This window comes from Eucalyptus grandis, chromosome 7 (genome assembly GCF_016545825.1).
Source record: "Eucalyptus grandis isolate ANBG69807.140 chromosome 7, ASM1654582v1, whole genome shotgun sequence".
Classification (NCBI taxonomy): domain Eukaryota; kingdom Viridiplantae; phylum Streptophyta; class Magnoliopsida; order Myrtales; family Myrtaceae; genus Eucalyptus; species Eucalyptus grandis.
This window is the reverse complement of record NC_052618.1, coordinates 34,293,044-34,307,044: the sequence shown is the minus strand read 5'-3', so window position 1 is coordinate 34,307,044 and position 14,001 is coordinate 34,293,044. Positions and strand designations below refer to the sequence as shown.

The window sequence follows — 14,001 nt, the reverse complement described above, 5'->3', positions numbered from 1 at the left end:
ATTGTCAAATATAAATTAAAACAAGTCGCAAACATTATTATTTTTTTAATTTTAAACAAATAAAAATTAAAATATTTAGATTAATTACCAAATGGGTTTTGCAAATGTGTTTTCTACCAAACAATATTTCTCTCAAAATTGCTTTTCAAAACAGAAACCAAACAATCTTTGCATTTCCTCTAAAGCTCTTTAGGCTAAACTGCTTGTTTCACATTCCTAACAAATATATGACCACTGGGCGTACATGGCGAAGATGGACGACACCGTGCATAATCAGGCTGAGAGAGAGAGTGAGAGAATGGTGAACACTGTCAAGATTTACAAGCCCTTGTTGCGAGCGACCATGAAGCTCGCCGGCGTGAGACCTCAAAAGATCGAGGTCGAACCGGGGACTGTCATGAACATCTGGGCTCCGAGCCGATCCAAGGAGAATGCAAACAACGGTAAAAAACCTGCCGTCGTCTTCCTCCACGGCTTCGTTGGCGATGGCATCCTGACGTGGCAGTTCCAAGTCCTCGCCCTTGCGGGGACTATGCAGTCTACGTGCCGGACCTCCTCTTCTTCGGTGGTTCCTCCACCGGCGATGGCCGCCGGACTGTGGGATTCCAGGCGGAGTGCCCGGCAAGGGGCTGGCAAAGCTGGGAGTGCAGCGGTGCACAGTGGTCGGGTTCAGCTACGGCGCGATGGTGGCGTTCAGGTTGGCCGAGTTGCAGCCTGAGCTGGTCGAGTCGGTGGTGGCGACGTCCTCCGGCCCGGTGGTGACAGAGTCGCCGAGCCGAGAGTGCTTAGAGAGGTTGGGGTTTCCGACATGGTCGGAAGTTCTGTTGCCCGATTCGGCGAGTGCACTCAAGAAGTTGCTTGAAATTGGCAGCTTCCACTTCCCTAGACTCCCCAAATGTGTTTTCAAGCACGCTTTAGAGGTACGTCCCAAAGCGAACTTTTCTAAGATCATGCACGAAAACCTTTGCTCTATCTAGAGGTTCTTAGTCCGTTATCTAAATAATCGGTCGATTCTCCAATAGCTGCTTTTAAATTTTCATAATGTTAATGATGTGAATGAAATGCATTTGTCAATTATGTGTAATCGAAACTACCAAATCAAAATAAAATTATCAATTCACTGATGAGTTGTCGATTTATAATGTATCTCATCGGAATTTATCGTTTTTACTTTTCAAATTATATCTTTTATCCATATCTAGCATGAGTATCCTATTTTGATTGTTTTAGAACAATTTAACGTAATTTTTGTTCTTTACAATCCGATGACATATAAATATATGTTATTTTCGAAAAAATGCTCTTAACAAAACGAGGAAAGTTGCAGGCGTGGCTTTCTTGGAAATTTCGATAGCCTTTGTCTCTGTTTTTCCCTTTTAGACTTTCACAAGCTATATAGGACGAGCCAAGGTGGTTGAGAATTTCAATAGTTATGTGTTTTCATTTCTAACTCCGAAAATGCATTCTCTTAAATTATGTAGGACCAAGCACTAGAGTTGATGGATGGTAGTTGACAATATCAATTGATTACACAAATTTTTGCTTTTCTTGTCAGATATCCATGGCAGTCTTGATTTTAATGTGCCTTTCGAAGCAACCTTTGCACTTGTAGCCTTACGTTGCTAGCATGTCAAGATTGCATTACGAGTGATGATATTAAATTGACAAAATGTGTGCGGCTTCACTTAATATATTGGACAAAATATCATAATAAAGTGGATTTTAACATAACATGTTGTGCTCATCATTTATCATGGCAATGCGATATAGTTTAGTCGATTTATGTTTAAATTTGAACCACCTAGATATCTATTATTGATCATTTAATCAAATTGACTTTTTGATTTCGATTTTATAGCGTAATTTTAATGTTATCTCTTTTTAGTCTCTCCCACCAAAAGCATTTTCAACTATAGTTGACCCTAGGTATAAGATTGGTGAAATGTTTCATTGTTTTTAATTTGTGTAATATTTTTTTTTGGATAGTTTAATGCAATTTTAGCGTAAGTATATAATATTTCTAATTTTGGTGCTAATGACTAATTGCTTGGTTATGCTTTTATTATAGTGAGTAAATGATTACGTTTCTTAACTTTTCCAATAAGATGCTATTTTAAGTAAATGATTGCGGAACCTGTAATTTGTGCGGCAAATTCCTCTAAATTAGATGACTCTAATCGATTCTTTTCATCATCATACCCTTAATCATTTTGAATTTGTTGATGAATTAATCAATTTTAATTTACGAACATAACTAGAAAATTAAAATTCTGAAATTTCGGCTTTATATGTTTTGACCAATGTAAAATTTAGAGTAATAAAGAAGAAAATCGATAAGAAGTGAGAAAATTGGAGGAGAGAGAGTAACCATGTGTCGTCACCCTCTACGTCTACCCTAGCCTTAATCGTTGGCACCTATCCTGTCCTGTAGTCACCTCCATCACAAATGTTCCTTCTTTCCACATATTCGAATTTAGTCGATCAATTATTGTTATAATAATATTTGTTACTATTTCTTTTTGCTCAAGAGCTTATCAAAGTTATGAAGAAATACTCGTGATTATTCAAATAATTGTTTGTTTTCTCTATAATATTAATTTTTTAAATTCCTATGGCCACCGCATTACAACTAAGTGTGTTCATGACAAAAGGATTTGATTGCATGAACCATTGGAATTAGAGTATTCATCAGTATTAAAAATTTCAAAACTTTATATAAGAAGTACACAAATTAGAGGATTGATAATAGTATTAAGGAAAATTCTGAATAAAGGCCTAAAGTGCTTTCATTTTTTAAATAAGAGTCTGAAGTGTCCTCATTTTTTCAAAAGAATTGAAATGAATCTTATTTCAAAAAATGGCCTAAGTCACCGGTGGATAAGGGCATTTTTATCCTTTACATTTTTTATTTTTCCCTTTTTTATTTTTTATTTTTTGTATTAGATAAGAAATAAATTTAAAAAAAATGGAAGGGAAGGAAATTGGGTTAGCCCTCGTCCCTGCCGTCCCACCATTGCCGGGAAGGGCTGGCAATGGTAGGGGATGGTCGGCCAAGGGTTGACGAGGGCCGCCACTAGCAAGGGTCGGTAGCGAGTGGCGGCCCTTGACTAGTTCTAGGCTAGGGTCGGTAACCCTCGCCAAATTTGGGTGAGGGTTGTGACCCCTGCCCAAATCTGGGTGAGGGCTTGCAAGCCCTTGCCTACAATTGGCAAAGGTCATTGGCCACTAGCTAGGGCTTGGCAACCTTTGGCAACCCTTGATTGGCCATTCCCCACCACCATTGGCACTTTTTATTCTTAAAAAATATAATTTAAATAATACTTAAAATAAAAAATTATATTGGACAAAAATGCCCTTAGTTGGCCGGCGAGTCAAGTCCTTAGTTGAAACTTTTATGGCTACTTCATGCCTCTATTTGAAATAATATCCATTTCAGGACTTTACATTGAGAAAATAAGAGCTCTTTAAGCCTTTATTTGGAAATTTCTCTAGTATTAGTTTAGAAACTTTGCAATTGATAAATTCTCAAAGGAAATTTTTTTTATCATAATTTGAAAAATGCTATTCACAAAAACACACGTACATGTAGGACTTGGGTTGGACTACGATATTTTTCTTAAGGTGAATTTATTTGAATTTTTCAATAGGTACCATTACCATTTTGGAATATTATGGTACACATGCCTCTCAAATAAATTTTTGACTGACAATTTTCTTTTACGAATGAAATTGATTCTACTTATTTTAAATATGCGGTCCTTATTCTTAACTATGGGAAGGTTTAAATATGTGGTCCTTAGTCTTGACTATGGGAAGGTACATTACTTATCAGTCCATCACTTGTTTCATTCATTCATCTTAAATAATATATTCGGTGAGTTAAATTTTGAGAATCTTTAGATTTAATAAGTGTTGGCCCCACGAGAATCTTATCAAATCTAATGATCCAGATACATTTTACTATATATAGGACTTGGAGAATCTCTCTATTACAAAGTGAAGACTTTTTTTTTTTTTTTTTGTCGGTCCTACTTTAATCCTATTCTAACACACACTCTCACACTTTTACCCTTACCTCATTTCAGGGCGTGGGAGTCAAAACCCACTCCTGAAATGAAATCGTTTCCACCCCAATCTCTCATGAGAAGGTGGAGATTTGAACTCCCAACCTCCTCCTTTCAAGTTGATAGGGTGGCCACTGGGGCGAACCCCCAGTGGTTAAATGAGGACTTGACTTTGCTTCAAATTGATGAAGACATTTATTATTCATAACATCGGTAGAAGGAAGAATTTTCACGAGTCTTAACATGTTGATGTCATATTGGAGTAAGTGCTTTTCATATGTGCACATTGTATCGATCCATTATGTGATACAAGTTTTTCTACTAATTTTATTTTTAGTAGAATGTTAAAGTATCCCATATTATGTATCTACGAGGTTTACATATTCTATATATATATGTGTGTGTGTGTGTGTGATCTATTTTCACTTATTAGTTTAGGCTTTTGAGTGGACAATTTTAACAAAGTATTAGAATAAGGTGTTGCCCTAATTTATCTTTGACATGCGAGCCCTCATTTGTCAAATTTCATGTGTTATTCGTAATCCCACTTGCACATAAGAGTTGGACATGCTTATACAGAATGCTAAAAAATTTCATGGGATAGACTAACAATGAAGATGGCAAGTAGTTACCAACTCTCTAATTTACGTCCATCGCAAACGTACTATCAATACAAGATCTATGATTCAATAACTTGTGGTCTCTGTCACTCGCCTGTGTCTATCGAGCTACCACATCATTCATTGTCATCCTACTAGCCAGCACGGATGCTGCTACCTTCTATTGTCTACGTTCCATTTAGCTGAAGTTGTTAGAAATGCACAGCAAAAATTCGATACTTTTATCTAGAGAGATTGTCAAGGAAGAGACTAAGTCCAAGCTTGTCAATATATTTAGTTGAATCTATCTTCACTTAAATATTTAAATTAACGAGTTTTGAACCAGTTAAGATATATTAATTATTTCACACCATATTTACTCTTCAACATGAGACTTTTCAAATATAACTTATGTATGCACGACAGAAGCAGAGGGCTTGGTTCATGACCTCAGAGGTTAGAGACGCCACATCGTTTGTTGTGATCATTTTGGGATATAGAGAGATCTTTTGCACATGGACATGGTAGCATCTTGCCAACATGATGGGCCCCATGGGCGAGGCCAAAATGAGTCGTTGTTGACTAGTCAAAATAAAACTGAATAAGATATGATATTAAATCTAAATATTCTACTAGATGTTATTCATTGTTTTGTGAATTATAGTAATATAGTCAAATATGTTCATATTCTATAATGTTCATTGTTTGGTATAAATGATATATCAATATTATTAAGTATGAAAATGCACAAACTGATATGTTAAGAATCTCTTATACAATTTGTGTACCTAATATTTCCCAATAAGCAAAATCCAAATTCTTTGTGTGTGTGTTTTAGCAACTAAATAACTAATTACGTCTACAGTGATGATCGTAGAATATGTGGAAATTTGGTTACACAATCCGTGCATCTAATATCACCCAATAAAAAAAACCCTAATCCTCTATGCGTGAGTGCGTGCATGTGTGTGCGGATGCACATGGACGCGTGCATCACGTGCTGTTGTTGATAACATTCGCATAAAGGAAGCCAGTGTTTTAGCGATGACGATTAGTAGAACCTATGATTATTTACATCTTATTTGAAAATAGTAAATGCTACATGAGTTTTTACCTTTGTAAACGTATCTGCGTCTCCACATCAATTATTATTGTGTCTTTATCTACGACATACCATTTTTTTTTACAAAAATACTCTTCATAAAATCCTGTATTCTCACACCCATCCAAAATAATTAAAACCAATTAAAAGCCAAACCCCTCAAAGTTTAAGCATGATGTTAAAATGAGTAGGGGCAATTTGATCTTCTTAATATGAGATTTTGCTTAGAGGTTTGTCAATGATACTTGCAAAAATAGGGGTACGCAGGTAATTACTAAGTGAAAATTGAGATATGTATTTGATATTTTCTTTCAAGAATAATTTTTCCTCCCAAAATAAGTGATTTGCGTTTACCCGCATAAGATATGTAAAACATATAACAGAAAGAAAAAAATCTCAGCCCCCGCTCCCCCCCAAAAAAAAAAAAACAATTAAATGCAGGATCTTCAACTGTTTTGTGTAGCTCTTTTAGAAAAATCATAAATACTTATATCTAAATATTTTCATGGATAATGATAATATTTCTCGTTCGTTTGTTCATTTTTATAAGTGATGCAAGTAATTTTTTTAGAAAAATATTTTTCAAATTATCAATTTTCCACGAAATAAATGGAGCTAAAATTCTAACAAACAATTGTGTAGGTTTTGATCATATGCTTTTATCTGTTAAATTTTATTCCTCATCCTTGACACATTGATCGTCGAGAGGGAGAGAGAGAAAGAGATGCTGCATCAAGCTTATTGCTGGAATGGGGGTGACGCTGATTGTAACGTCGCTGGATGTCTCTAGTAGTCGTGGTGGTCGGAAAGTGCCACGGCCAGCATTGATGGTGTGGTTGGGGCAGAACAAAACGAAGTAGATCTTTTCTCCTTTGTTTTCGGGAGGCATTTAGATGTCATCTCCTCCGTGGTGAATGATCATCATCAAGATATTTGTGCATTGATGGTGCGCTAGGGCGTTTACAAGCAGAAGAGAGAGAGAGAGAGAGAGAGAGAGAGAGAGAGAGAGAGAGAGAGAGATTTTTCTAGTGGTATTTATGAACATGTGTAAAAATCATAATCGACTCTCCTTGTAAAGATAAGATGTTTACCTCATTTATCCCTTTCTTGTCGTTGGATGGTAGGTCTTATTTGACTGCAGAAAAGAGAGAGCCGAATTGCTGGAGGCTTCGGTCATTCCAGACAAGGATTTCGCTTTCCCGCAGTACTCTCAGGTTTAATGAATCTTCTCCTTCGGTGGTTGTTTATTTTTTAACCCTACATAGAATCCTTTGTTACAAATATATATATATATATATATATATATATATATATATAGATAGATATAGTTTTTCAATAAAAAAAACTGATTATAAGTTGAAAAATTCTGATTTATACTCATTTTGTGGGTGAAGTACCGAACCAAACCGGCACTTAATCGAGAAAAATTTTCTTGGTGGCTGCAATATGAGATAAGATCCATTATTTCTTTCTTTCTTTGTTGATTTTCTCTAACATTAAGATCCTAGGCATAATACTTGGATTGTGTAAATCTGCATGTCACTCTAGTATAAGTTTTGTTCTGACAATGCAAGACGTGTTTGTAACCTGCTCAAGTATACAAAAGGGAAAAATAGAGCACAACCGCTTGTGTCAAGAAAAGTATACACAAACGATCTCATTAACCTTTTTGGAGGACCATAACCAGCTAATCTTCTCGATTGATAGTGTATAAAGGTGCTCGTGTAAAACTTTTCACAGTTGTGATGTATGCTACAATTTCTCTGCCAATAGCTAGTCCTTAGAACACTTATCCTTGCAACCTATAAAATTACTTTCCGTGGTTCTCGCCAAATCCAAGGGTAGATTATACATATTAAGTTTATAACATGTCTATGCAAGATATGCACAATTGACCTGATCTCAACCCTTTCATCTTGTCAGAGATGTGTGGCTTTTACATCTGACAACTAAGATAATTCATGAAAGTTACCATAAAAGTTCCAAACTTATTGCACTTATGTCAATTTAATTTTAGACATTTTCACGTTTTACCAATTGAGTTCATCTAATCAATTTTTACCAAAAATTGCTAGCTTGGATGCTGGCCGTGCTATGTGGTATGATCGGCGCTGATATGGATAATTTTTTAATTTTTAATATTTTTCACATTTCATTAATTGTTTTCCTTTTACTTCTTCTTCTTCTTCTCTCTCTCTCTCTACTATGGTTGGGGAGGGTCATTAGAGCTTGTTGGCCACTAGGCAAGGGTCATGAAGCCCTTGCTGATTGCATGTGAGGGCCATGGAGCCTTTGCTAGCCATAGGCGAAGGTGGCCTTGTCCTTGGCCGGTGAGGCTAGCCTTGCCTATCATGTTATGGCTAAATTGGTATTAATGTAATATATTTACGAATTTTTTGATAATTATCCTAAGATAATTCTATATATTTAGTCTAGGCTGGAATCTCATATGTAATTACATGTGCATGCCTTTAAATACATATGTATCATTGAAATTGATATTTTTCATGTTCAATTTAGTATGCCCTATTGGAAATGCAAGGTATATTTACGTTGATATAAAGTTGCTATATTTCTTAGTGAGACTCGGACCCTTGGAGTACCAAAACTTAGCACATGGGAGCATTTAAGTGTCAAAATCGGAGCAAAATGAATTAGTTAAGTGCCAACAAAGAGAAAATCCGACCAAAATAGTAACGTGACGTTTTTCAGCGAGATAAGTGCAAAACGAAGTTGTTTTTGCCTCGGATTTGAATTTTAATATAAATCAAATTAAATTAAATATACAAATAAATTATTTATTTTTTAAAGGAAGAAGGTGAACATTGCAGAAGGCGAGGGCTTAGCCCTCATTGCTGCCTCCCCACCGTCGTTGGGAAGGGTTCGGGGCGGTGGGGAAGGGTCAGCTTGGGTCACCGAGCCCTGGCTAAGGGCTAGCAACCCTGGCTAACCAGCAGTGACGGCTTGCAAGCTATGTAGCATTGACACGGACACTCGACACGTAGCACGACACGACATAACATGTCGACACATCATTCTTAAAAAATAGAGAATTCCGACACATTCGATACGTTATATATTAAATGAATATTTTTATTTTTAATTAATTTGATTCAAATTCATAATTAAATAATAAAAAAAAGCAAACAATGAACTTACACTTATAATAGTAATAGATCTATTCATAGGAAATTCGAAAAACATATTAATAGTTAATGCTTATTTATTTTTGAGGACATATTTCTAACTCTAACAAAAATTATTAATGAAACTAATGACTAAAAAAAATTAGAATTAACTTGTTTAAATAAATTTATAATCTTTTGCAATGACCAAAATTTATTATTATTCAACATTCAACCCTTTTATTTTCCGAAATCACTTTAAAGCTTTTTTTCCTATTTATTTTCTGATTAAAATAGCCCCCGTGGTCCACCCCAACTCTCACCCCCACATTTATTTCACTCTCTTTCCATCGTTTCTTCCCCCACTTTATAGTTTCTCTTATTTATTTTTCTGATAAAAAATAAAAGCCCCTAGGTCCACGCCAACCCCCACCCATCCCCTCTTTCCCGCCCCTCAACAAACTTATTTAACTCCTCTTCCTCCACCCCCACCACACTCCCCCTCCCCGGCGTTTCCGTCTATGTCACTTCTTTTTTGAAAATTGAACACTCATATTCTCCTCTCTCCAGAAAGAAGAAATTACGGCAATGTCCCATTAAAATCTTATTTTTAATTTTTTGAGTTTTGCCCCCTCAAAACCCTAGCCCTAGCCTTCTCCTCCTCCTCACACGACCCTCCTCCTCTCAGTCTCTTTCCTCTCTTGGTCGCCTCATCATTATCGCTCGCCACCTTACCGCCGACCCTCTATTGCAGTTGTGGTCTTCTCTCTAGTTCGCCTTGATTTTTGCTCTTCCTCTAGCCCTTTCTCACCATCGTGGCCTCGCCGTTGCTCCCGTGCCGTTGCCTCCGCTCCCTTGCCATTTTTTTCTTCAATGATTCTCTCTCTTAGACACGCGTGTTGGAATGTGTTGAGAAGAGTTGACCATGTGTCAGAAAATTCGACATGTGTTGATCGCATGTCCGACACGTTGACACGACACGGAGGCTTTGGCAACTTGTCCATGCTTCATAGCATGCAAGCCCTCGCCTAGATTTGGGGATAGGGTCATGGCCCTCCCCTAGATTCACCAAGAGTCATCGACCCTTATGCAATCAAACCAAGGGCCGTCGCTGGCTAAGGGGTAGGCCTTTACCATAAGCCAACCAGGGCTGCCGACCCCTGGGCAGGGCGCACTGACCTTTCCCCCATCCTTGTTGGCCCTTCCTAGTGACTGTGGAAGGCGGTGGCAAGGGTTGATCCCTCGCCTTCTGTAATCTTTATATTCTTCCTCTCTTTTTTTTTTAATGATTTATTTTAAAATTAAATTAAATTAAATTTATATTTAAATTCAAAAAAAAGAGCCAAAATGATGTCGTTTTGACTCTTCATTGCTGACTTATCTCTTCGACAAGTCATATAGTGTGAGTTATCTTATTAAAAAATTGCCACGTAGGATTTATGGCCAAGATTGCTGGATTTGGCACTCGGGTATCCCATTTTTTTTTTTTTAAGTGACATTTAAGTGTAACTTTTGTAACTTTTGACATTTGAATGTTCTTTTGACACTTAAGTGTTCTCTTGTGTCAAGTTTTGGCACTTGCACAGTTCTTTTGCCATTTCTTAACTAATGTTCGAACATTATCTAGCTGATAAATGCTCATTCAAGTTCTCTCACATCACTTATTGTACTAACGGTCTTCATTTACTTGGTAATGTATTTTATTTTATTTGGTCAAACCTAATAATCTCTTCTTTTTATTTTTCTTTTTTGGTCAAAAAGAAATTTTCATTCATTACAAAATTGATGCATGAAAGGGAATCTCAAAAGTCACAATAACAAAACAAACCTATAGATCTCCAAGATAAACAAAAAACCAAAAATCAAGGTGTTTCAACTGAGCATGATTGGAAAAGATCATCACAAGCTTATCCTTCAAGAGCATATCTATAATGGCAGAGATTATCACAAGCTTGTTCTTCAAGAATAGATCTATAACTAGATTCAAGCGAAATGATTAGTGGCCAAAACTTATGTGATGCAAAAACTTACATATTCTAGTAAGAACCTGTACAGAGTTTGGGACAAAAATGGAAAAAGCAAAAGAAAATAAGGGTTAGAACCTAAGTAAATGACTACACGCAGAATTGTAACATGCACTCGGTGCATGTGAAGCGCATGTGAACCCACTTAATGCTATGACAGCCATTAGATCCTGTGGCGTCGCATGGAATCAATACGTAGAACATTGTTTGGTTGTAATAGTGTCTATTATATTACATGTTGAATGCCCATTACAGTTTTTGTATGCGGCAATATTTGTTATAGCATAATTCGTAGTACAGCCAAAACTACATTAAATATCCACGTATTTCTCTTGCACTCACTCTATCTATGTTAGATTATTATTCCAAATTATGAATAAATTTGTTGAATTATTTATATATAGTAATAACATTAATTATATTTTTTTGACATAATCATATGCTATGTCGTTAATAAATAAAATACTAGATATAACCAGTAAACAATGGATGTTATAATAATTATGTTATCTATGAAACAAACATTGGTTTATATTAAATTTTATAACAATAACTAGCATCATATTAGTTGCCTCCTATCAGGTGCAGTTATCTAAATTTCTATAATCAAATAGTTTATTATCATAATATAATGAATAATCATTACTGATTATATTAATCAATGCTCAAAATATTATAATTTTTATTTCAATCACATTTTTAACTATGTAATACATAATATTCTTTTAATTGGACATATTAAACAATTAATTTGGAGTCATAATAAATGAAAAAAAAAAATTTACCCCTTATTTTATATGTGATTCATACAACAAATAGTATAATAGATACTATATTACTTAAATCAAACAATGTACTAATTAATGCAATAGCCCCATTGCTACATATGGTTGATACGAAATGGACTCAGATTATTCGGGTGTACGCACGCAAGACTTTCTCGAACTACCTTCCTTCTAGTCATATTTGTAGAATGTTGTGGAAATTGGCTGATGATTGATGGGATCTTTTCGCAGAAGGTGCATCTGGTTTGGGGCGAGAATGACAGGATCTTCCCTGCTGAAGTAGCCAAATCACTGAAAGAGTATGTTTACAGATTTCCATTTAATAGTTCGTCAATCAATTTATATTTATGTATTTATTAATACTAAAGTTTTAATGCCGAAACCATATTGTTATATCAGCATGTCTTTGCTGCTTCCTTTTGCTTGATTATCTTCCATCGTGAAGAATAGAAGCCATGTCTTCGCATAAACTTTAACCGAAAATTTTGTTTTGTCCAATTCTAGTTTGCAATTAAGACAACTCGTTAGATTGCATATGTTTGCATCAGAATTTTAAGAAATGAATTTTGATATATAAAATCAATTTACGACAATCACAATGTAAATTTTCTTTTGCACGGTTTGCAGACCTAATAAAGCTATTATATGTTCTATGCGAAATTGCATGAAGCTATTTGGGAAGTATTGATACGCTTGTAACGATTTATTTATCTTATTGGTACTTGGTTCCCTGATAATTTCCTGTTAAATAGGTCTCTCTCTCTCTCTTTCCGACCTGATATCTATTATTGTAAATAGACATACTTAAAAGATGTTGTTTGCTCCACTGGGTTTCCATTCAATTATTTTCAGCAGAAATTTGACTCGTTCGGTTATGTTCTTTTGGACAGAAATTTGGGAGATAATGCAACACTGGTATGCATTGAGAAAGCAGGCCATATTGTTGCTTTGGAGAGACCTTTCGTCTACAATAAATGTTTGAAGAAAATTCTGGCCTCTATTTACAAAGCTGGACACACAAAATAGTTGGGTCGCAAAAATTTCTCTGATGACTACCATGACAATTAGCAGAATAATTTGTTAAAAAGATTACAAATATCGTCAATTTGTATGGTTTGCACCTTGATGAATTTGTTTTAAGCTAGACACATGCACTTGATTATCACAATTAATAACAATTCTATTTGGTTGATATCTTGCTAAGAAAACCTCTCACATCGCTTCCTTGATTGCTTCTGTTGCTGCAATATACGCTAACCTTAGTGTTCAACGTCGGAATTATGTTATGAATTTGCTTTACTATATAAAAGAAATATAGAGAGAGATAGATGAATAGTGGCGGCAGATGATTGTTTATTGTCACTGTCTGCCGTGAAGAGATGGTCACAGGAGAGAGGGGCTCCGGTGGCGGAGGTAGCTCAGTGGCGGAGTTGGCTAGAAGATTGTCACGGGTGGAGTCGGACCAGATCTAAGGTGTTGGAGGTAAGGGGATGCACGCTGATCAGGATTGAGGGGCTGAAGAGAGAGAAAGAGAGACTAATATGCATTTTCTAGACAAAATCCTTTTTTCTTGGACCAGGAACATGCTGGTAGTAATAACTTTTAAATCCCCATTAGTTTGTTGTAAGTGGATCTATTGCTGATGTGAGAATGCCATATTAAATGATCACTAGTGACTTTGAACAAAAGGTCAAGGACAAATTTGAGACTCGAGTAAAAGTTGGTGTTTTTTTTTTTTTTTAATTTTAAACTTGGTAACATAATTTGAACTGAAGGGAATTAGGCAATGACCTAGGTCGTATCCAGCAAAAATGTTGTGATATTAAATTGGTTCCTTAAAAAAAGCGCGCATTTATCCGTATGTTTGAGAAATTGACGGTAAATGGAACTTTCTGTGTTTTAAAGAGAAAAAAAAAAAGGACATTCGGGGTAAATACACGTGCTAACGAAGATGGCGGGACAGCGGGGACAAAGGCGGCATAGCACGCGTTAGACGGCAGCGTGTACGCAGCAGGAGGGGTGGGTTTCCTCCGTGCGCAATGACTGTTGAGACAGAACTTCCAGGAAAGGACTGTCCTTTACCCAGCCAGGAAAATCCAACCAGGAATGCGTTCGGAGTGGATAAAAATACCACAAGGTCCACAACTATCACGGGGTTCAAACATAAACATTTGAGTGTTTTAATTTTTTTTTATCAATTAAATAGCATAACTTTAAAAATACAAATTTAGTTGAATATCACAATCTTTAATCGATCACTTGAGTGTTATTTTATTATTTTTTTTAAATTTCACCCAAGTGC

General features: G+C 35.9%; 1 protein-coding gene across 1 annotated transcript; it reads left to right on the top strand.

Annotated features, from left to right (window-relative positions):
- Positions 1-270: 270 nt before the first annotated feature.
- On the top strand, positions 271-12,746 carry LOC104455470 (epoxide hydrolase 3). Its single transcript, XM_039317762.1, is given in 6 exon segments — positions 271-524; positions 527-619; positions 622-920; positions 6,890-6,979; positions 11,931-11,998; positions 12,590-12,746. Coding segments are annotated over 6 exon segments (912 nt in total). The 5' UTR covers positions 271-298; the 3' UTR covers positions 12,726-12,746.
- The last annotated feature ends 1,255 nt before the right edge of the window (positions 12,747-14,001 follow it).